Source organism: Nerophis lumbriciformis, linkage group LG08 (assembly GCF_033978685.3).
Source record: "Nerophis lumbriciformis linkage group LG08, RoL_Nlum_v2.1, whole genome shotgun sequence".
Classification (NCBI taxonomy): Eukaryota; Metazoa; Chordata; class Actinopteri; order Syngnathiformes; family Syngnathidae; genus Nerophis; species Nerophis lumbriciformis.
Genome location: NC_084555.2, coordinates 35,590,001 through 35,614,392, shown reverse-complemented (window position 1 = coordinate 35,614,392; position 24,392 = coordinate 35,590,001). Strand labels below are relative to the sequence as shown.

General features: G+C 40.9%; 2 protein-coding genes across 4 annotated transcripts in view; one reads left to right on the top strand and one right to left on the bottom strand.

Moving 5' to 3' along the window:
• Window positions 1-1,512: 1,512 nt before the first annotated feature.
• slc35f4 (solute carrier family 35 member F4) overlaps window positions 1,513-24,392 on the bottom strand; it is a 43,053-nt gene continuing 20,173 nt past the window's right edge. The window contains exons 1-7 of one of the 3 annotated variants that reach the window (XM_061968801.2): window positions 21,275-21,442; window positions 15,690-15,990; window positions 11,555-11,774; window positions 11,362-11,487; window positions 11,094-11,286; window positions 6,877-6,966; window positions 1,513-2,313 (exon numbers count right to left, since the gene is read on the bottom strand). In XM_061968801.2, coding sequence (XP_061824785.1) covers window positions 2,072-2,313; window positions 6,877-6,966; window positions 11,094-11,286; window positions 11,362-11,487; window positions 11,555-11,774; window positions 15,690-15,990; window positions 21,275-21,350 — 1,248 coding nt within the window. In that variant the 5' untranslated portion in view covers window positions 21,351-21,442 and the 3' untranslated portion in view covers window positions 1,513-2,071. Of the gene's footprint in view, window positions 3,143-6,876; window positions 6,967-11,093; window positions 11,287-11,361; window positions 11,488-11,554; window positions 11,775-15,689; window positions 15,991-21,274; window positions 21,443-24,392 lie in introns of those variants that run through there. The other 2 variants (XM_061968798.2, XM_061968799.2) reach the window with 2 other exon arrangements.
• The window catches only part of pgfb (placental growth factor b), a 168,074-nt gene continuing 164,595 nt past the window's right edge, over window positions 20,914-24,392 (top strand). The window contains exons 1-3 of the mRNA XM_061968803.2: window positions 20,914-20,988; window positions 21,122-21,170; window positions 22,167-22,276. The gene's annotated coding sequence lies outside the window, so the exon portion shown is untranslated. The remainder of the gene's footprint in view (window positions 20,989-21,121; window positions 21,171-22,166; window positions 22,277-24,392) is intronic.

Sequence of the window (24,392 nt, the reverse complement as noted above, 5' to 3'; positions counted from 1 at the left end):
TCATTTATTCTGTTTTTTTTTACGATTTACACAATGTGCCAACTTCAATGGTTTTGGGTTTTGTATATGTAAATGTATATTTGTGTGTGTGTATATGTATTTATGTATATGTATATGATCATCGTTGACTTCAGGAAGCACCAGTCCAGCCACGCTCCACTCTTCATCAACGGCACAGCGGTGGAGATAGTAAGCAGCACCAAGTTCCTGGGGGTGCAGATAACTGACAATATAACCTGGTCCCTACACACCAGAGCTCTTGTAAAAAGAGCTCAGCAGCGCATGCACTTTTTGCGTCGGATGAAAAGAGCACAGCTCCCTCCCCCCATTCTCAGCACATTCTACAAAGGCACTATAGAGAGCCTGCTGACCAACAGCGTCTCTGTCTGCACTGGAGCCTGCAGTGCCTCAGACTGGAAGTCCCTGCAGAGAGTGGTGAGGACTGCGGAAAAGATCATCAGGACTCCTCTTCCTCCTATCCAGGAGATCGCAAAAAGCCGCTGCCTGACCAGGGCTCAGAAAATCTGCAAAGACTCCTCCCACCCCCACCAAGGACTGTTTTCACTGCTGGACTCTAGAAAGAGGTTCCGCAGCATCCGAAGCAGAACCTCCAGGTTCTGTAACAGCTTCTTCCCTCAGGCCGTAAGACTCTTGAACGCATCATAATTAAATTATCCCCTCAAGTACCCCCAAAATGGATTAACTCGCTGGAATAAAAAAAGACAATATAACATACATCCATAAACGTGGACGCATGTGAAAAAGTGCAATATATTTATCTGTACAGTAATCTATTTATTTATTTATATATATTTATTTATTTTTTATATATATTTACATATTATTTATATATATTTATTTATATATGCACCTTATTGCTTTTTTATCCTGCACTATCATGAGCTTATGTAACGAAATTGTGTTCTTATCTGTGCTGTAAAGTTCAAATTTGAATGACAATAAAAAGGAAGTCTAAGTCTAAGTCTAATGTGTATATGTATGTAAATGTATGTTTCTGAGTATATGTATGTAAATGTATATGTGTATATATATATGTATGTGTGTGTTTATACGTGTGTATATATACAGTATGTATCTATATGTGTGTTTATATGTGTATATATATACATATATATATGTTTGTGTGTATATATATGACAAATACTGTACACTCAACTAAATGCAGAGTTTCAATATAAATGCTCTTTCAAAAGCTTCTACGCACCTCTCAAAAGAACTTGCAAGCCCCTTATTTCACCATCCAGAAATAGCTCCGATACTTATGAAATGCAAATGCAGCTTACTCATTAAAGAATACCTTGTACAGATGAGACTTTCCTTCAAGCTCCTGGAAAAAAGCCATCCTACTCTTTCCAACAGTGTCAAGTTAATACATTTTTTAAATTAGTTTTAAAATATATTTTTTAAATGTACATTTTTAAGGCTTCTTGTGTAATATTAGGAAGTTGTTCATCCTAAATGATTATATTAGTTTGCTTCTGTTTTTCTATTCCATACACCCTCGGTAGGTCATATAGTAGTCATACTGTATGTAAAAAAAACAACACGTTTTTTCATAAGTTATTTCCTTTCTATAAAGGAGAATAAATGGGCTTTTTATTAAAAAGAAAAGAAAATATGCTGTACATTATGCATTGATTAACTCTTAGTCTTTCCTAAATGTAATGCTGTTATTCAAATAAATATATGTATTACTTATCTCTAAATAAATAACTCTAAGCACATACAAGGTTAAGCCAGACTGCCCCTGTGAGAATTTATATTCACGGAATACATTCTGCAGAGCAGGGCAGGGCAGAGGTCAGCCAGCGTGCGAGGGATTGAGTGTCGCAGGTTTATCAAGAAAGTAAATAACACTTCCCACCATTACCATTTGCAAAACTCATAAATATCCCTCTTGTAGTGGGCCAGGTGCAGCTGGAGAAAGTGACACATCGCCCATAAAATTGTGGTTTACAGTCCTCCTGTCTTCCAGATATTGTCCATCATGTGGTCCAACTCTGTGGGTGGGCAGTGGAGGAAGAAAATCTTACAGAAGAGTTCCTCAGGGTCATGCTAAGGGAAGGGAAACCGCACCGTTGGCTCGACTGCGGCTTCTCGTGTGCACGCTGGACTCTGTGAGCTCCTCGCCGTGATCCTCTGACTTCTTGTCAGCGATGGTGGCCAGAAAGCGCAATGTAACCGAGTCCCACTCCTCTGGAAGCAGCAAGAGCAGGAAGCCGAGGCAGATGATACAGGTGGCCGCCAGACGCACCACGCTGAAGATCACCTCATGCTTCAGAACATCTACAGCTACAGTAAGCAATGATAGAAGGCAGGTGAGTTACAGAACAAAACAAATTAATTGGGGCAGAAAATGCAACTTATCATAAGTACAAGTGATCCACTTCATCCTCTGTGCGTGTCAAGTGGGATACCAAATGTAACTCCATGACAGTCATACATGATTATTATAGTTAAAGCTAAGAACTGCTCTGCAAGTATTAAGCATTACCATGGCAATCTGACCCTTCCTCTGCTAGGTAACACTTGGAGTATGCTGAGGAACACTGGTGATTGGGAAACGTGCTGAGTACACTGTTTGTCATGGTGGCCTTTATTGCATGAAAAAAACCCAACCATTTTAATACCCTCTGCCAAGGAAGCTCTGCTTTTATTGCACTTCGTTTGTATTAGTGTACAGGATTATGCAACATCTACAAAAAGCTTGCAGTCACCATCAGTTGCTGAAAGGGAGACTAATTGCACAGTCTAAGACATATCATGTCTTTACAATTCTTAATTAGCTCTTAGCTATCATTTATAGCAAGCAAAAAAACAAACAAAAAATAATTTTCAAGCACGCAAAATTTCTACAAAACTTAATTTAATTAAACTTAATTTGTGCGTCAAAATATCTCTTTCGCGTGTTTTTAATGCATTATCAATAAAACCATGATCTAAACAACGTGTGTTGAACGCTCGCCTCAGCCGCAGGTACTTGCTGTTCTTCTTGTCTACACGTGCACTGAGTTGCAGAACTTGAGAGGATCAGGAGCACCGAAACAAGCTCGCGAGTTAGCTTCCTTGTAGTCGCCTCTGTTTGCTCTCCCAGCCACAACGTTGACGGCTGTCCAATTTGCTGCTAATCATATTTGGATGATTACAATCCGAACACTGTTAGTTACAAATCAGTTGTAGTTCTAGAGCAGGGGTCCCCAAATTTGGCAGGGGGCCAGGCTGTATATATATATATATATATATATATATATATATATGTATATATATATATATATATATATATATATATATATATATATATATATATATATATATATATATATATATATATATATATATATATATATATATATATATATATGTATATATAGATACATACATTGTCTTTATAATCCGTTTTGTCATTTAACATCAATTAACATTGATGTTCATCCACATTTAACATTGTCACGTTATCGATGAGAAAATTCATTTTTAGACAATATGATTTGCCTTAGCGGCTAGGAGACACTAAGAGTAACAAGCGGTAGAAAATGGATTAGAAAGGAAAGATTAAAAAAAAAAAAAAACTTTTTCTTTAACTTGAGACTTCCTGTGGGCCGGATTTTGGATGCTGGGGGGCCGGATCCGGCCCGCGGGCCTTAGTTTGGGGACCCCTCTTCTAGAGTATATATTACAAACCCCGTTTCCATATGAGTTGGGAAATTGTGTTAGATGTACAAACCCCGTTTCCATAAGAGTTGGGAAATTGTGTTAGATGTAAATATAAACGGAATACAATGATTTGCAAATCTTTTTCAACCCATATTCAGTTGAATGCACTACAAAGACAAGATATTTGATGTTCAAACTCATAAACTTTATAATTTTTTGCAAATAATAATTAACTTAGAATTTCATGGCTGCAACACGTGCCAAAGTAGTTGGGAAAGGGCATGTTCACCACTGTGTTACATGGCCTTTTCTTTTAACAACACTCAATAAACGTTTGGGAACTGAGGAAACTAATTGTTGAAGCTTTGAAAGTGGAATTCTTTCACATTCTTGTTTTATGTAGAGCTTCAGTCGTTCAACAGTCCGGGGTCTCCGCTGTCGTATTTTACGCTTCATAATGCGCCACACATTTTTGATGGGAGACAGGTCTGGACTGCAGCCGGGCCAGGAAAGTACCCGCACTCTTTTTTTACGAAGCCACGCTGTTGTAACACGGGCTGAATGTGGCTTGGCATTGTCTTGCTGAAATAAGCAGGGGCATCTATGAAAAAGACGGCGCTTAGATGGCAGCATATGTTGTTCCAAAACCTGTATGTACCTTTCAGCATTAATGGTGCCTTCACAGATGTGTAAGTTACCCATGCCTTGGGCCCTAATGCACACCCATACCATCACAGATGCTGGCTTTTCAACTTTGTGTCGATAACAGTCTGGATGGTTCGCTTCACCTTTGGTCCGGATGACACGATGTCGAATATTTCCAAAAACAATTTGAAATGTGGACTCGTCAGACCACAGAACACATTTCCACTTTGCATGAGTCCATCTTAGATGATCTCGGGCCCAGAGAAGCCGGCGGCGTTTCTGGATGTTGTTGATAAATGGCTTTCGCTTTGCATAGTAGAGCTTTAACTTGCACTTACAGATGTAGCGACGAACTGTATTTAGTGACAGTGGTTTTCTGAAGTGTTCCTGAGCCCATGTGGTGACATCCTTTAGAGATTGATGTCGGTTTTTGATACAGTGCCGTCTGAGGGATCGAAGGTCACGGTCATTCAATGTTGGTTTCCGGCCATGCCGCTTACGTGGAGTGATTTCTCAATTAGTTTCCTCAGTTCCCAATCGTTTATTGAGTGTTGTTAAAAGGAAAGGCCATGTAACACAGTGGTGAACATGCCCTTTCCCAACTACTTTGGCATGTGTTGCAGCCATGAAATTCTAAGTTGATTATTATTTGCAAAAAAAAAATAAAGTTTATGAGTTTGAACATCAAATATCTTGTCTTTGTAGTGCATTCAACTGAATATGGGTTGAAAAAGATTTGCAAATCATTGTATTCCGTTTATATTTACATCTAACACAATTCCCAACTCATATGGAAACGGGGTTTGTAGTAGCCAGTGAGAAGGTGTATTTTTGACGCAACAGATTGTAAACAGAGGTCACAACTCCGGAAGTATATTACCCGACGGGGCATGGCTACAGGATAAAAGTGCCAAATGGGAAACGTTTTTGGAGTTCTTTGCATGTTGTATAATTTTACATTACATTTTTAATGATAATAATTAGAGACTTCCTATAATGGCTTTTTTGCCAATATCCGATATGCCGATATTGTCCAACTCTTAATTTCCGATCCTGATATCAACCGATACCGATATATACAGTCGTGGAATTAACACATTATTATGCCTAGTTTTGTTGTGATGCCCCGCTGGATGCATTAAACAATGTAACAAGGTTTTCCAAAATAAATCAACTCAAGTTAAGGAAAAAAATGCCAACATGGCACTGCCATATTTATTATTGAAGTCGCAAAGTGCATTATTTTTATTAACATGCCTCAAAACAGCAGCTTGGAATTTGGGACATGCTCTCCCTGAGAGAGCATGAGGAGGTTGAGGTGGGCAGGGTTGGGGTGGGGGGTGGTGGGGGGGGTGTATATTGTAGCGTCCCGTAAGAGTTAGTGCTGCAAGGGGTTCTGGGTATTTGTTCTGTTGTGTTTATGTTGTGTTACGTTGCGGATGTTCTCCCGAAATGTGTTTGTCATTCTTGTTTGGTGTGGGTTCACAGTGTGGCGCATATTTGTAACAGTGTTAAAGTTGTTTATACGGCCACCCTCAGTGTGACCTGTATGGCTCTTGACCAAGTATGCTTGCATTCACTTGCGTGTGTAAAAAGCTGTAGATATTATGTGATTGGGCCGGCACGCAAAGACAGCGCGTTTAAGGTTTATTGGCGCTCTGCATTTCTCCCTACGCCCGTGTACACAGCGGCGTTTTAAAATGTCATACCGATAATTTTGAAACCGATAATTTCCGATATTACATTTTAAAGCATTTAACGACCGATAATACCGAACTGCCGATATTATCGGACATCCTTAATAATAATGTTAGTAAATTATCTGCTTAAAAAAAACAAAAAATTCTGTGCTATACTACATGAGACACATAAGTGTCAAAGCAAAAGGCCAAAAGAGGTTGATAGATGTGAATAAATATAAAGGTAAAATATAGAGTAGAAATGCACCCAAAGGCAGGAAATGTAGTCTTGATGTCCAACATTTTCTTGCGGAGGTTCGCGTGGCAGCACCTCATGCTGATAGAAATGTTTTCTTCTTTTTTTTTCTCAATTTTCCTTTTTTTTCCTCAAAGGGTGCTCAATTCCCTGAACCTTATAAAGTTTTTACAAACTTGCTAATAGCTCATTTATAAATCCCTCATAAGGGTTTTGCAAAGTGGTACATTCAATTAAATAGCGGATAAAGTCTTTGGAACAAGGAATTGTTTATATTTTAAAAGACGGGACAGGGGAACGGTGTGGCGCAGTTGGGAGAGTGGCCGTGCCAGCAACCTGAGGGTTCCTGGTTCGATCCCCAGCTTCTACCAACCTAGTCACGTCCGTTGTGTCCTTGAACAAGACACTTCACCCCTGCTCCTGATGTGTCGTGGTTAGGGAAATCCGAATAACAAAACTCACTCATATGCAGCGGTTGACACGCTATTATAGAGTGCAATTTGGTGCAAATTTAAAACATATGTTTGTTTGAACTTGCTGGAAGTCTTCAGTTTATTGAGTGTTTGTAGCTTCTACTGCAATACTGGATACTGTTTATCAGTAAATATATAGGAACTTTACCTGCATTTCCAGGCACACTTAGTAGAGTTCCTATGGAGATGAGAATAGGGTATGTCAGCACCACGCCAACATGAACTAGGATGTTGAACACTGTAAAAGACACAACAAAACAAACATGTTACTAGAGTTCAAGAGCTAAAGTTTTTGTGTGGCTGACGAAAATGACAAAAAAGTGCGGGCCAGAGGCCATTTGAGTCCCGCAACTCGAGTTGTTTACCTGCACCATATTGTTGAAATAAAATAAAAGGGAATACAACAGTAGAAATGTAAAAAACATAGCAAAAATATTTAACACAATGACAAAAAACTGAAATCATATTACTACCTATCAATAACTAATAATAATACACTTTGTCACATAGATCACAAAGTTTTGTCTTTAAATATACAAACAAGGTCTGTTTTTAGTATTTAATTTTTAATGAATAGATATACGGTATATAGTCTATTACTTGTGCACTATTGACGTTGATAAGCTGACAAAAGACTTTGATTACCGAAACAGCACTGAGAAACAAGATGTTTTGATGATGTAAGCAATACGCACAGGATTGTCTGGAGCAGAGGCAGCATGTCTGCGATGTGGACATATTTTAATATATATGAAATATACCCGTGGAAAAAGGGATCTACAAAATGTGCAAATATTAAGAGGACAGGAGAGAAAGTCCACCTGGAGCAGCAGCGCAAAGCAAGTGTGACGCAAGGCTTGTTGCAGCTCTCGCTGTTCGTCGCGGACATGGAGCAACAGAAGTAAAGTGTCTATAAACACATTCCAATAACACCAGAAAAAGATGCTAAATTTGTTGCTAGTCATTTTTAATAAAGAAAAATTCACTAAAAGGATTTCAGAAGTCTCCAGAAACTTGTAAAAAGTACAAAATGATAAAAGAAAAAAAAAATTGTTAATACTAATTCATAACAGATTTGTTTTTAAATCTATGTATACATTTTGTTTACCCTTTTTAAAGAAAATATATGCATCATGGCAGATGATGCAAACTATATGACGTCATATTGACCACGCCCCCACAGCCACAGGTATGTTGGCAATCTGGGGGAAACCTTGCTGCACATACCAGTAAACCGGAGGGTCCTCCAAGCATCATTGCTATGGTTGTCGCCCGGTCACTACAGGTGGGGCGGTAATTCCTTGAAGTTAGAAGTGGGCTTTGTGTGCTGAAACCACGGGCATAAATTGTTCTGCAAAAACCTGGTCAACTTGACACTCGCAGCTATGATAGCTAGCGTTGATGTTAGCATTGCGTGTTGTTAGCATTGCGTGTTGTTAGCATTGCGTGTTGTTAGCATTGCGTGTCTGCGTTGTCGTTCCACATAGCTGAAGCCAAAGCTGTGTACTGATGTCAAAGATGAAGTGCATCAACGGAGTTTATCTCCACTTTGGTTTGACAGCTCTTAATAGCTGAGAGCGGTCTTGTTGGCCTGAGGTGCCAGGCCGAATGTCCGATGCTACGTCCGGCTGTTGTCATTTGACATTGCTCACGTTAAAGGGGAACATTATCACCAGACCTATGTAAGCGTCAATATATACCTTGATGTTGCAGAAAAAAGACCATATTTTTTTTTAACCGATTTCCGAACTCTAAATGGGTGAATTTTGGCGAATTAAACGCCTTTCTATTATTCACTCTTGTGACGTCACATCGGGAAGCAATCCGCCATTTTCTCACTTTCGTCGGTGTGTTGTCGGAGGGTGTAACAACACCAACAGGGACGGATTCAAGTTGCACCAGTGGCCCAGAGATGCGAAAGTGGCAAGAAATTGGACGAAATTTGTTCAAAATACGAGGCTGTGGGGAAAGCCGACAAAATGGTCAGTCGTTTGTTCCGCACACTTTACCAACGAAAGCTATGCTACGACAGAGATGGCAAGAATGTGTGGATATCCTGCGACACTCAAAGCAGATGCTGACATCAACTCCAAAACTGGACAGATCAGCTTTCAGGAAAAGAGAGCGGATGAGGGTATGTCTACAGAATATATTAATCGATGAAAACTTTATTCATTACTCGCGGTTTTTCGTAAATTATTATACATAAACTGTGTTTACCAATAATTTAGCTTAAAAACATTTATTTTTTTCAATCATTCGAGTACATTCGGGTAGTCTTGTGTATTTTGTGTCTATTTAGGTATGGTTAACCTGAGTGCTGAAATCGTGGAAAAATATATGTTCTTAGCACGCCTGAAATGGGCTGTCTGCACTCTCAAAGTGCATGTTGTTGCCAAATGTATTTCATATGCTGTAAACCTAGTTCATAGTTGTTAGTTTCCTTTAATGCCAAACAAACACATACCAATCGTTGGTTAGAAGGCGATCGCCAAATTCGTCCTCGCTTTCTCCCGTGTCGCTGGCTGTCGTGTCGTTTTCGTCGGTTTCGCTTGCATACGGTTTAAACCGATATGGCTCAATAGCTTCAGTTTCTTCTTCAATTTCGTTTTCGCTACCTGCCTCCACACTACAACCATCCGTTTCAATACATGCGTAATCTGTTGAATCGCTTAAGCCGCTGAAGTCTGAATCCGAGCTAATGTCGCTATATCTTGCTGTTCTATCCGCCATGTTTGTTTGTATTGGCATCACTGTGTGACGTCACAGGAAAATGGACGGATGTATATAACGATGGTTAAAATCAGGCACTTTGAAGCTTTTTTTAGGGATATTGCATGATGGGTAAAATTTTGAAAAAAAACTTTGAAAAATAAAATAAGCCACTGGGAACTGATTTTTAATGGTTTTAACCCTTCTGAAATTGTGATAATGTTCCCCTTTAAAGCAAGGGTAGGGAACCTATGGCTCTAGGGCCAGATGTGGCTCTTTTGATGAATGCATCTGGCTCTCAGATAAATCTTAGCTGAACTTTGCTTAACATGATAAGTAATGAATAATTACTCTGGTAATCACAGTGTTAAAAATAACCACGTATCAACCAGACTACAAAGCCATCAGCAAAACCATGCAGCACCAGAAGTCGCATTAATGGTAAGAAGTATTTTATTTATTATGAGTTATCTTAAGAATAACAATGTTATTAAAAAGAATAAGAGACTTATCATACTCTAAACATGTTGGTCTTTCTTAAAAATGCACACATTAAAATATGTAATAAAAAAAAGCCATATAATAAAAAATATTATATGGCTCTCTCAGCCAAAAAGGTTCACGACCCCTGCGTTAAAGGCTCACCAATGTGGCGATGGTTATTGGTAGGCAGGACTTGAAGATAAAGTCATACAAAAGGTTGTTCTGCCAAAAGATGGTCATCTTGAGGTTGTCGCAGTTAAGAGAGAACACCACCAGGATTAGCGCTCTGTTATATACATATTAGACTTAACTTTTAACTCGTAAACGAAAGTCACGCTTGGAGAATATTTGCCAATCGAACATAATACTAATAGAAAATAAAGCTTGTGGCTCGGTTGATAGAGCGGCCGTGCCTGCAACTTGAGGGTTCCAGACTCGATCTCAGCTTCCGCCATCCTAGTCACTGCCGTTGTGTCCATGGGCAAGATACTTTACCCACCTGCTCCCAGTGCCACCCACACTGGTTTAAATGTAACTTAGATCATGGGTTTCACTAAGTAAAGCGCTTTGAGTCACTAGAGAAAAGCGCTATTTCACACAATTCACAACACTTAGTTTAGGCCTAAAACATGTAGAATATGCTTTTCAAAAATGTGCGATGTGGTGAATGAACGATGTAGCGAGAGACGACTGTAAAATTAATTCTTGTCTCATTGCAATTTATGCAGCGTACTGAATATAGCGATGGACGTTCATCCATCAATTTTCTACCGCTTGTCCCTTTTTGGGGTCGCTGGAGGTCGCTGCAGCCTATCTCAGCTGCATTCGGACGGAAGGCGGGGTACACCCTGGACAAGTCGCCACCTCATCACAGGGCCAACACAGATAGACAGACAACATTCACACTCACATTCACACACTAGGGACCATTTAGTGTTGCCAATCAACTTATCCCCAGGTGCATGTTTTTGGAGGTGGGAGGAAGCCGGAGTACCCGGAGGGAACCCACGCAGTCACGGGGAGAACATGCAAACTCCACACAGAAAGATCCCGAGCCCGGGACTGAACTCAGGACTACTAAGGACCTTCGTATTGTGAGGCAGATGCACTAACCGCTCTTCCACCGTGCTGCCCAGCGATGGACGTATGCTACAATATTTGTGTACCCACCTAGCCAAAGTCCTGCCAGGCCACACAGGTACCCCCAAGGCAGCGAGGACAGTGAGCCCCATTGCTCTACTTTGGTGAAATACAGGATGAGTGGCACGCAGGAGATGAAGATCAGATTGAAAAAACCCATGGTGGAAAGAAAATGAGCCACCTCGCCGAGATTGGCACTACCCAGGACCATCTTGAACAGCACCTGGAGGGCCAGAAGACAGAATTCCACAGTTAACACGCCGTTTGATTCATTCACTTGTGTAGTTGATGGTCTTACCTTATAAAGCGCTGATGTTGAAGCTGAGCCCACAGCCAATGCCACGCCCACAAAGGAATCCCCATGGAAACCGTCGGCATACGCCATCATGACGATACCTGTGATGGCCATAATGGCAGCCACGATCTAAAGAAATAGTTTAAGGATCATTAATGATATCTTTTACGAGCTTAAGTAATCATACTGTACATACTCGGACTCCCATGAAGCGGTCCTTAAGAACAATCCAGGACAAAAGAAAGACGAAGGCCTTGTGGCAGCAATAAAGGGCAGAGACATCAGTGGCGGTCAGCTTCTTCAAGGCCAAAAGGTACAAGTAGTTTGTCAGCGTCCACAGGATGGAGAAAGGCGCCGTCCTTTTTACAAAAAGCTTCAGAGTCATGCCCTCATCCCCAAACAGCTTACTGCACTCTCTGCCAAAAGAAAACATAGTTCTTAAATGGTTTGCACCGGCAAGACAAAAACATTGGTACACCAGGGCCTCGTGTATTAAAACTTGCCTGGTTTTCCTACTAAAAATGGTGTATGCTCAAATCCAGATAACAATGTACGCACAAATTCAAATGTAATAGAGTGTGCACACGCATTAATCCAACCACATTTCTTGTGTGCATCCCAATCAACAAAGAACAGAGGGCACAAATATGCACATCTTATTCAAACACAAACACAGTCAGAAAACACAAAGATATACAACACAAAGATGAAGACTGCAAAAAGAAGAATTTCAAAGAATGAGTTGGAGGTGCTTCTTGCTGGAGTGAAAACATTTGCTCTATTTCACTAATTTTGCAAGTTAGTGCAGCAGTGCATGTGCCGGGGAAAAGGTGTGGTTTAGTATTTCACACTTTACGCACGGGTTTTTAACATAAGTACACTTTGAACACAGTGACAATCAGGAGCTTGTTTGAAAAATCTTAAAATATAGCATAACCAGAACAGACAGCCAAGTCGTTAACTTTAACCACATACTCGTAATGACGCTGTAAAGACAGGATATAACATTTGGGGGGCACATATGCTCAATGTGCATCACAGGAATTATTATTAACTATTAATATAATAAACGTACGTACGCGCACAGTGCCAGCTTGTAGCCTTTCCCAGCCATGCTGTTACTTAGAATGTACGAATCATGTGTTGAACCCTGCCACATTGTTACAATGTTGCTTCATTGCATTTGCACATCACATTTGGATACATTCAAAGGGAAGAACCACAAGCAGTTTGAAAAACCCCTGTCATCAAAGGGACTGTGCAAGACCAGGCTCTCGACAAAACTGGGTGTGCCATATCACCCCTTTGTGTTACCATAGCAGTGTGGTGTGTTTAGTGACACTCTGGAAACATGAACTGTAGGCTCTCGTTGACTTTAATTGTGCTTTTACTCTTTTATTTGTCCTTTTATTTTGCTCTTTGGTGGAATATTTTGCAGCCATACAGAGACGTGTTTAATTATGCCAAAACAGAGACACATATTTTGTAAAAATCTTTGCCGAAAACCAGGGGATATGAAAACTGAGGTACAGTATAACTGCTTCGCAAAAGTAGTTTTGGGGCATTCAACCCATCCATCCATCCATCCATCCATTTTCTACCGCTTGTCCCTTTCGGGGTCGCGGGGGGCGCTGGAGCCTATCTCAGCTGCATTCAGGCGGAAGGCGGGGTACACCCTGGACAAGTCGCCACCTCATCACAGGGCCAACACAGATAGACAGACAACATTCACATTCACATTCACACACTAGGGCCAATTTAGTGTTGCCAATCAACCTAACCCAAACATTTGTCAATTCAAAAGTCACTGATATTGGAATTGATAAAAGGGTTTTGATTGCTTGATTGATTGATTGAGACTTTTATTAGTAGGTTGCACAGTGAAGTACATATTCCGTACAATTGACCATTAAATGGTAACACCCCAATAAGTTTTTCAACTTGTTTAAGTCGGGGTCCACTTAAATTGATTCATGATACAGATACCGTATTTTCCGCACTATAAGGCGCACCTAAAAACCACAAATTTTCTCAAAAGCTGACAGTGCGCCTTATAACCCGGTGCGCTTTATATATGGATAAATATTAAGATTCATTTTCATAAAGTTTCGGTCTCGCAACTTCGGTAAACAGCCGCCATCTTTTTTCCCCGTAGAAGAAGCGCGCGGTGCATGCTGGGATATGTGACGTTTCATTTCCATTTGTGTGTTTATGTAAAGACCCCAAAATGGCTCCTATTAAGTGTGTTGTCTGTCTAATTATAAATAATGCAGACGAGGCGTGTTAACTGAGTTCTCAACGTTTACTCACAGCGTGCTCATAACCACATTCTAACTGCCAGCACATACAACAACGCTTCTCAGGGCTACCGCGCATGCTCGTCACTATCGTTGCATGCTGGGTAGTGTAGTTGTTATATTTGCTAGCTCATAACATCACATTAAGAGACACGCTTACGCGCTTAATTCAATACTCGCCGTCATTCCGGGTGGATTGACAAAAGACCTCCAGCCGCTAGATATTGGTGTCAACAGGGCATTCGAAGCTAGACTGCTAACTGCGTGGGAACAATGGATGACAGAAGGCGAACACACGTGACGTTCACCAAGACAGGGAGGCAGGGAGACAGCGCCAGACGACATTTTGGATCCCACATTCGCCCAACTTTTCAATTCGGACAACGAAGGAGAATAATTCGAGGGATTTATGAATGAAGAATAACTTCAGAAAGTGAGCGTTATGTTTATTTTGTGTGTTGTGACATTAACGTTCGAGCAACATTATGTTGCTATTGCTCTGCACTATTTTGAATTTTACTATGTTTGTGATTGCACATTTGTACATTTTGGGAGTGAACAGAGTTGTTAGAACGCTGGTTTTTAATATATTATTAAAGTTTGACTGACCTATCTGACTGTTTTTTTTTGACATTCCTTTAGCGCAGTTAGATGCGGCTTACAACACCGGGCGGCTTATAGGTGGACAAAGTTTTGAAATATGCCCTTCATTGAAGGCGCGGCTTTTAACCCAGGGCGCCTTATGGTGCGGAAAATACGGTATATACTATCATCATAATACAGTCATCACACAAGATAATCATCAGGGTGTATACATTGAATTATTTACATTATTTACAATTCGGGGTGAGGTGGGGGGGGGGGGGGGGGAGGGTTAGGTTTGGTTGTTATCATCAGTCATCAACAATTGAGAACAGAGAAATGGATATTGAAACAGTGACTTGGTAGGATATAAGCAGCAAGTAGTGGACATAGAGAGAGAGAGAGAGAGATCAGAAAGCATAAGAAAAATATCTGCATTTCATTGTTTACATTTGATTATTAACAACAATCCGGGGAGGGTGTTAGTTTAGGGTTGAAGTTGCCTGGAGGTGTACTTTTATTGCGGTTTTGAAGGAGGATAGAGGTGCCCTTTCTTTTATTCCTGTTGGGAGCGCATTCCACATTGATGTGGCATAGAAAGAGAATGAGTTAAGACCTTTGTTAGATCGGAATCTGGGTTTAACGTGGTTAGTGGAGCTCCCTCTGGTGTTGTGGTTATGGCGGTCATTTACGTTAAGGAAGTAGTTTGACATGTACTTCGGTATCTGGGAGGTGTAGCGGATTTTATAGACTAGGCTCAGTGCAAGTTGTTTTACTCTGTCCTCCACCCTGAGCCAGCCCACTTTGGAGAAGTGGGTAGGAGTGAGGTGGGATATGGGGTGGAGGTCTAGAAGTAATCTGACTAGCTTGTTCTGGGATGTTTGGAGTCTAGATTTGAGGGTTTTGGAGGTGCTAGGGTACCAGGAGGTGCATGTGTAATTGAAAAAGTGTTGAACGAGAGTTCCCACCAGAATCTTCATGGTGCTTTTGTTGACCAGAGAGGAGATTCTATAGATAAATCTCGTTCGTTGGTTGACCTTTTTGATTACCTTGGTTGCCATTTTATCACAGGAAAGATTAGCCTCTAGAATGGAACCTAGGTAGGTGACCTCATCCTTCCTGGTGATAACAATGTCACCCACTTTTATAGTGAAGTCATTGACTTTCTTAAGGTTTATGTGGGACCCAAACAGGCTCACAATTTGTATTCTAGGTCATTAAACATCAAACTGAGTATTTTGTGTAAAGCTTGCATTTGCATTTGGGCAAGAGGCTAACTGCACCCTGGAGTCACAAGGCAGAAAGAAATTAGCATTCACACTCACACATCACTAAGTAGGAACTGAGCCTATTTTGACTGCATGGAAATCAGTCAAGTGAACCACCACACTATATGAAACCCAACCAATAGTACATATTGTTTTAAATTCAGACACTGAATAGATGATTCACCTGAATTTTTGAATGAGTGTCTGCTTCTCTCTTGTCATCAGCACATGTCCAAAGTAGTATATAGGAAAGAAGAGAATATTCCAGTTGCTGCTGAACCAGGAGATGAAGAAAGGACAGGAGAAGGACCGGTAGGTCAGCTTGACCACCTGAGTGGTACCCAACCAGGAGGAGGAGACACAGAGCACCATCAGCAGACCACCTAGCACCTTCAGCACTGTGCAGGTGCAGGTCTGGTACGACAGGCTCTCCTCGCTTGTCTCGCTGCCTGGCGTCTCAGCGTGAGACTCCAAACCATCCTCTCCTATCGGGAAGAGAAATACCACAAACGTCACAGAATGTCACTCAGGTAAGTTGTATCACTAATACAGCAAATACTATTCCTTTTAGGTAAGTGCTCAGAAGTCCAATTGTCCAAAGTGTTATTTTATTGTTTTAATTATAGAAAACCATTCCTGCTATCTAAACATACTGACATTCAAAGCATATATTTAAAGGGGTTGTATTATGCAAAACCAACTTTTCTTACCTGTTGGTAACTGTTTTTGTGTATTTGGGATCCCTATAAGTCCTGAAAGTGTGAAATCAAACCACAACGGAATGGTGGAGATATCTATAATACAATCTTGCCTTCTTCCAAAGTTGCTCCAAACAAGTGTGGAGAATGCATATATTTTTAAGAGTTCTTTCTTTATTCATAGTCATGTTTAAAGCAGCTAATATTTCTCATGTGCACACTTTGTGCTTTTTCCTTTTGTTAGCTCATAATTCTGTTTCCCCTTGAAGGCACTGGAATGTCTATTGGGAGTATAATGTACTACCTTTTTTACCTTATCAGTTTAGAACAATAAGGCTGTAATTATCTCTGGGTGGGAGAGGGCTCTTTTCATACGCTGACTCTTTCCTTTTGATTTTCAGACCGCTTCTTGATGCTGCTATTACCGCATTTGTAAGGACTGGTCTCCTAAAGCTTTAGTAAAACTTGGTAATATTGCTATTCTGTCTTGGTGGTCCTTCTTACTCAACATATATGTCATCCGAAAGAACTTGGGATTGACCAGTGTCTTTTATTCCCTGAGAGGAAGACTGGTCCGACGCAACACAAGCTGTTTGGAATTTGAGACGATTGTGACGTAGTTTGCTTTAATTACGTCAGCGGACATCTCTATACATGGTAGAGGGGTACCCGAAGAGCTTTGCAGTGGTTTACCATTTTTATTCAGTTGTAGTCAATAATTTCTTTATTTTTCTCTATAGTCTCTTGTTGTGGGGCAGACTGTCTTGTACTGGACATAAACATGCATGCTAAATGGCAAAATGCTGTTGCCATTTCTAATAAAAGTAGCATATAGTTTTAACTGATATTTGTCAGTAGACCCGATATGAAAGCGATAAAAACTACAACACAGCTGACTGGGTGTCAGAGGAGACTTGGCCTGGAGGAGGGTTTTAACACGTAAATAAGACCGCCCACAAAACGGTGTACTCTGGATAGACAGTCAGAAAGTGGCTTGAAGATGGTCTATAAAATACAATGTCAATCCATACATGTCATACCATACAATGTCCTGGGCATGACCTTAAAGTGCATCCGGCAGTGGAGGCTCCTCTATGGGGCCTTGGGGCACTAGGAGGTTAACCCCTTTACTACTGTTACCCCAGGTGGCCCTTGGAAAAGGCCTAGTACCTGACTGCCCCCTAGCCAGGGTTACGGTGAAGACCTCAACGGCGGAGCAGGCTGAAGATGGTAGATGTAAGAACTACCACAACGGCTGCAATGGCGGAAGAAGGCACCCCCACATCCATGTGGGCCCAGTTATGGGGAAATAACAACCCAAGACCTCAACGGTGGAACAGACGGAGGATGACTGCTAACCCTATGGAGCGTCACAACGGCTGGGATGGCGGATGAAGGCTGCAGCAGAAAAGGGTCCCAAGTCGTCTTGGACTCCATGCCACTGGACCCTGACCCGGATCTGTCAAGGATCGTGTGGTGACTGTCTGTGCACCAGTCTCCCCACGTTAAGCAAAGTCACGTACATGCATCCTCCATAAAGGGATACACCCCTACCAGGAGGACCGTCATACTCGCTTCGAGTGACCGCCGATGATGATAAAATACAATCTATGAACAATTTTAACCAAAGCAACACAATTACATGTCATGTAGACCACAAGGAAGTGTTTTAAATGTAGGAGAAAAAAAATCATATAATAGATGGATGGATTTGTATTGTCGTTGCACAAGTATAACAACATTTTTTAATATAACCTCTTTAACATTTCAAGCTTCTGTTTTTACAGCAGTTTTTGGAAAATCTGACATTTTTCGTCACAAGTGACAAATGAGTGACAGTATTTAAAGTACCTCTTGGGGGAAAGCATCAGAATCCTTTTATTGCCGTTGCCAGTGAGGGTTCACATGCTAGGAATATTTTTTGGTGCAATGGTGCTACATGAAACATTAACCAGCAAAACTAAGATAAACAAGCTAAAAAAAATAATTACAAATTAAAACAAGATGAATAAAACAAGAATATGAATACAGTAAGATAAAATATCTGAAAGGAGAATATATTAGCACATTACTGTATGTAGATTATGGCTACAACGATTAATCGGTGAATTCTACTAGAAAATAGCATTGATTTATAGTTTGGAATTTCGATTAATCATCTAATGAATTAACTAATAAAAATGTATAAAATGTGGACCGCACGGAGTGCCCGGAACTGTAAATACACAGACATTGTTTCCGCATGACTGCTGCAATAAGAGCACACATGAGAGCGGTGGTGCGTGGGTGCCGTGATCTGAGTGGCGGCAAACTTTTTTCTTTCTTTCATCAATGCACAAATATTAAAAGTGCAATTTTAATGTTGATAATGTGCATTTATTTAAAAAATGTTTTGCAGGTTAACAGAACATGCTTTGTTTATTTCAACAATGTTTCCTAAAATACGCATAAAGGCTATAAAGTGTATTTTATCTGTTTAATCGAACAAACTAATCGATTGATTACTCGATTACTAAAATAATTATTAGCTGCAGCCCTAATGTAGATGCATAGGCGCACACGTTCAGGTACATTCTTCACTTATCAGCGTGCACTGATCAATTTTCACCAGGCCAGGAAATCAAAGATGACTGCTGGCTGCATGAGCTCTCTGCTAGCTCAGCATATGAAGTGAGTATCCCACTTCTAGTACAGCACAGCATCTTGGGGGTGCTCATTATTGCATCTATGGACTTTTTGGAATCGATAAGGAGTAGAGCACTGGGAGTACAGCCACTGATAAGCTGAATGAAAATGGATTGTTGTAAATCTTTTCTCTCTCTTGTGTGGGATGCCTAATCTGCATCACATATGTTCATAATTATTACAGGTTAATGCAGTATGTTTAAATAAACCCAATATATTAAAGATTTCATTGGTAATGTAATGTCTCTGGTAAAGTTAAACATTGACTGTTACTGTTATGCATAGGAAACCAACTGTAATCGATGCCTAGAGAATACTCTCACACTTAGCTGGTAAAAGTACCACTTACACACATCTGTGTACTATACAATATATTGGGCCATTCTCAAACTTATGATCTGTAGGATTGGAGAGTTTTATTGTGTTTATGATAGCCAATGCTACTAGTTTATTGATTAATAATAAGCAATTTTTCCTTTTTGATGCATGTTTCATGTGTTATGTCTTGTGTTATTTTTATAATATAGTTTATATTTATACAGCAGGACCTCTGTTTTCATTCGTATTCTATTTCAAAAGGTCAAAGTGCTGGCACTCGCTACTTTCTTTGGCTCCATGGTGGGTTATTTTGTAGTCGTATACAGACTGAGTCACCAACGTGTGGGATTTTTTGTTTGGGCACTGGTGGAATGATACGCGAGCAAATAGACTAGTTTGTTACATGCAATGTTTTGCTGTACAATTTATGAACATTTTAATCACAAACCAAATGTGAATCCAATTCAGATGTGAATCCATTTTTTTGGAGCATCCCTAATATTTATGTTATTATTATTTATATGATGTTTTATTCCATGCCATTACATTTTGTGAGTTAATCACAGTGTATTAAAAAGTGTTTTTAAAAATATATATTTAGCCTAGAAAAAGTAGTTGAATGGAACTGGTTGGTTGTAATATTATAAATATTAGGTAGTGTTTCATTCCTTTGTGAAAACTGTTCTTAAATAAGTAAAATTGATGAAAATCACTGACTTTGTTGGTTCAACACCAACATAATCTCTCTTACATGAACCCAATATGTCTAACTTGAACCAACATATGTAATACACATTTGTTGATGTAGCTTGCAAGAAAATAAAATATAAAGTTCCACCCATGTTTGTTTATTTAGGCACACTTTCCCTCCCTAAATGTCGCTAGCAGTAAAATGCCTTCAGAGTTTAGAATTGTGTGTAGGTCAAAATAGAAACAAGACCTCATCTGATGGCACATGCTGAACTTTTTCTTTGAGATACTTTTACATTGTATCTTGCAGCTATGGTAAATTGGAAAAAAGTGGTTCACCTGCATGTTCTCAGTCTCTCCTAAAAACATACCAAGGTATTTACTAAATGGTACAACACAGGCATATGAACTACATTACAAAATTAGGGGATTAGTGAAAGGGAGTTGTTGCCATCCCATTATACAAGAGAAGAGCAGCTCCATTCCTCTTCTTGTCTGATTCTTTTCATTTACTAATTAAAAATATAATAATTTGTGATTGGCGCTACAAAGTAAACCTGAAACTTTGAGGTATAAAAGCCACTACAGGCTGAACTGGAGCCAGCATGCAGTAATTTTAAAAGCAGTCCCCTGCCTCAGAAAATCAGCTCTCATGGTCTAACACTCCTTTCACATGTGGCTGTGCTTCTGTGCACAAAATAAAGTTGAAAAGCTTCGGCATTATTTCAGTTTAAAGTCAAAGAGAATCAATGGCCATATTTACATTGAATTGTGGCCACTATGGTGGAGGAGGTCATTCAAAGCACTAACCTGATTCAATCTCACTATCTCACTGTGCTGCATAGAATCATTCATTACCAGCTGGCTTTTATTGGAGTTCCTCCACCCTGTGTGATGCACTACGCCGCTCCAACCCAACATTTCAATCTGGTGTGTGTTTTATGGCGACGTTGATGGATGGGCACCCGCGCGAGCTCACGGGGCACGTCTGAAGAGCGCAGCCTTGATAAGTCGTCTCAAGGAGGAGTGGGATTATAACGATGCTTACAGAAAGAAGATTAAGGGTATCTCATTGTAATCTCAGAAACAAAGGTAAACCGCTTGGATTAGATGATGGCTTTAGAAAAAGTTCAAGAAGGATAAGGATGCGTATTGTTGTTGAAAGCAGAATTGTTCAGCTAAGCGAAAGAACAACTTGCTGATGTGTGGGGTTTTTTCTATCCAGGCTTGAATGTGCAGCGGCTGTCTATCTGCATGCTTCTAAAGATGCAACGGTGTGTAGCTCTTGTTTATCTCCCATCCATCTTTGTCACATAGACGCTGGCAAAGTGCCTCAATTCACCCACATTTAGTACAAGACAAAGGCATGTAGAGTTACCTTCAGAGATGGGACAGGTCAGGACCTGAGTGCTGTAAGAGCTGAGAGGAGCCACCCGGGCGGAGTGCTTCTTCATCCTCCACTGGGGGCCACAACACACTGTCCTTCCCCGGGAAGTCTATGTGTGTGTGTTTGTGTGAGAGTGCACGCTCAGCAGCTCTTCCTCCTTGCTCCGTGCATCCTTACTCCTCCGCTTCGTCTTCTTCACGCTCTTCACTTATCCCCCCGCCAAACACGCCCCCCCCTCCCACCACCAACCCCACTGCGCCTGGCTGTTTCCCAGATCTGTCAACTTGTTTTCCAAGCACTCCAGTCCAGGCCGAGTCACTCCCTTCCACTCTTCCTCCTCTGTCTGTCTGGATAGTAGTGACACAGCTGACTGGAGGCGGTGCAGTCAAGTGGACGCGTTACTGTTGCAATGTCATGCTGTCATCCAGCGCCGCCACAGTCTCCAAGGGAGACTGAGCGTCAAGTGTGTGTGGCATGGCACAATCAATCCCCTCAACTCCCTCTCTCCTTGCTGCCCCCACCTTGTTTCTCTCTGTCCAACTCTCTCAACCCCTCCCTCCCCATTTGCTCCACAAATCAGCAGCTTTGTTTGGAAGGTAACCAAGCAGCCCGGGCTAATTATGCTGCGCTAGCTCATCTCTTCATGCATCCTAAATCTACCTGAGCAGGCTTCTTTTTGCACTCCCTCACTGTCTCCTACCACACACTCATGTCCTCTGTCACTTTTCCTGAAACGTCTCCTGCTCTTGACAACCAAATTATTTATACATATATAAATTCGCACCAGTAGGCCATCATTACGTTCATAAATGTATCTCAATGCACAGAGCTCTGCTCAACAAAAGACAGTAGACTGTGGAGTAATATTTGTGCTGTTTGTCAGTCACTACTTCCATGACGAACATGAGGGTGGTGGTTTTACGTTGCATGTGTGGACAGCAACAACAAGGACTCAAGTAAAGGAGTGAACCTGGCAGTTTTGCAACTTTGGAGGTAGGTTCCGTTTGTGTTATGGCTCTAGTACCGTGTAAAAGAGTGTGATGTTCCTTTTTGGATGCTGTTGTGTAGAAAGCAATTGTCACCGTTGCTGACGTTGTCACGCGTCTAATTTTCTGATTGTAAGGGAGTCGCTGTGTGAATGTGCACACACTCACTGCAATATTCAGCTTCACTGACCAGTAGAGCACAGGGGAATAAATGTCAAAACAACGTTGACAATTTCAATGTGCCAGTTTTGTGGGATGCCTTTGCAAAATAGGTTGATCATTTTGGAAGTTGACTGTTCCAATGGGTCCATACTTGCTAAAACTATGAATATAAATAAATGGTGAGTGCAAATAATCCCTGCATCTGGTACTATGAATAAAACATAGCTTACACTATTATATGTAATATACTATTATATGTAATATATTACATATAATACATATAATTATTATGACCGGTATAGCTCGGTTGGTAGAGTGGCCGTGCCAGCAACTTGAGGGTTCCAGGTTCGATCCCCGCTTCCGACATCCGAGTCACTGACGTTGTGTCCTTCGCAAAACACTTTATCCCCCTACTCCCAGTGCCACCCACACTGGTTTAAATGTAACTTAGATATTGGGTTTCACAATGTAAAGCGCGTTGAGTCACTAGAGAAAAGCGCTATATAAATATAATTCACTTCACTTTATTTTAGTGTAAGCTAACTCTTACACTCTAACACTCCCAACCAGCGTGGCGCGATTGGGAGAGTGGCCGTGCCAGCAATCTGAGGATACCTGATCGATCCCCACCTTATACCAACCTAGTCACGTCCGTTGTGTCCTAGAGCAAGACACTTCACCCTTGCTCCTGATGGGTCGTGGTTAGGGCCTTGCATGACAGCTCCCGCCATCAGTGTGTGAATGTGTGTGTGAATGGGTGAATGTGGAAATGGTGTCAAAGCGCTTTGAGTACCTTGAAGGTAGAAAAGTGTTATACAAGTACAAACCCCGTTTCCATATGAGTTGGGAAATTATGTTAGATGTAAATATAAACGGAATACAATGATTTGCAAATCATTTTCAACTCATATCCAGTCGAATATGCTACAAAGACAACATATTTGATGTTCAAACTGATAAACATTTTTTTTTTGCAAATAATCATTAACTTTAGAATTTGATGCCAGCAACAAGAGACAAAGAAGTTGGGAAAGGTGGCAATAAATACTGATAAAGTTGAGGAATGCTCATCAAACACTTATTTGAAACATCCCACAGGTGAACAGGCAAATTGGGAACAGGTGGGTGCCATGCTTGGGTATAAAAGTAGATTCCATGAAATGCTCAGTCATTCACAAACAAGGATGGGGCGAGGGTCACCACTTTGTCAACAAATTGTTGAACAGTTTAAGAAAAACCTTTCTCAACCAGCTATTGCAAGGAATTTAAGGATTTCACCATCTATGGTCCGTAATATCATCAACGGGTTCAAAGAATCTGGAGAAATCACTGCACGTAAGCAGCTAAGCCCGTGACCTTCGATCCCTCAGGCTGTACTGCATCAACAAGCGACATCAGTGTATAAAGGATATCACCACATGGGCTCAGGAACACTTCAGAAACCCACTGTCAGTAACTACAGTTGGTCGCTACATCTGTAAGTGCAAGTTAAAACTCTCCTATGCAAGGCGAAAACCGTTTATCAACAACACCCAGAAACGCAGTCGGCTTCGCTGGGCCTGAGCTCATCTAAGATGGACTGATACAAAATGGAAAAGTGTTCTGTGGTCTGACGAGTACACATTTCAAATAGTTTTTTGGAAACTGTGGACGTCGTGTCCTCCGGACCAAAGAGGAAAAGAACCATCCGGATTGTTATAGGCGCAAAGTTGAAAAGCCAGCATCTGTGATGGTATGGGGGTGTATTAGTGCCCAAGACATGGGTAACTTACACATCTGTGAAGGCACGACTAATGCTGAAAGGTACATACAGGTTTTGGAGCAACATATGTTGTCATCCAAGCAACGTTACCATGGACGCCCCTGCTTATTTCAGCAAGACAATGCCAAGCCACGTGTTACATCAACGTGGCTTCATAGTAAAAGAGTGCGGGTACTAGACTGGCCTGCCTGTAGTCCAG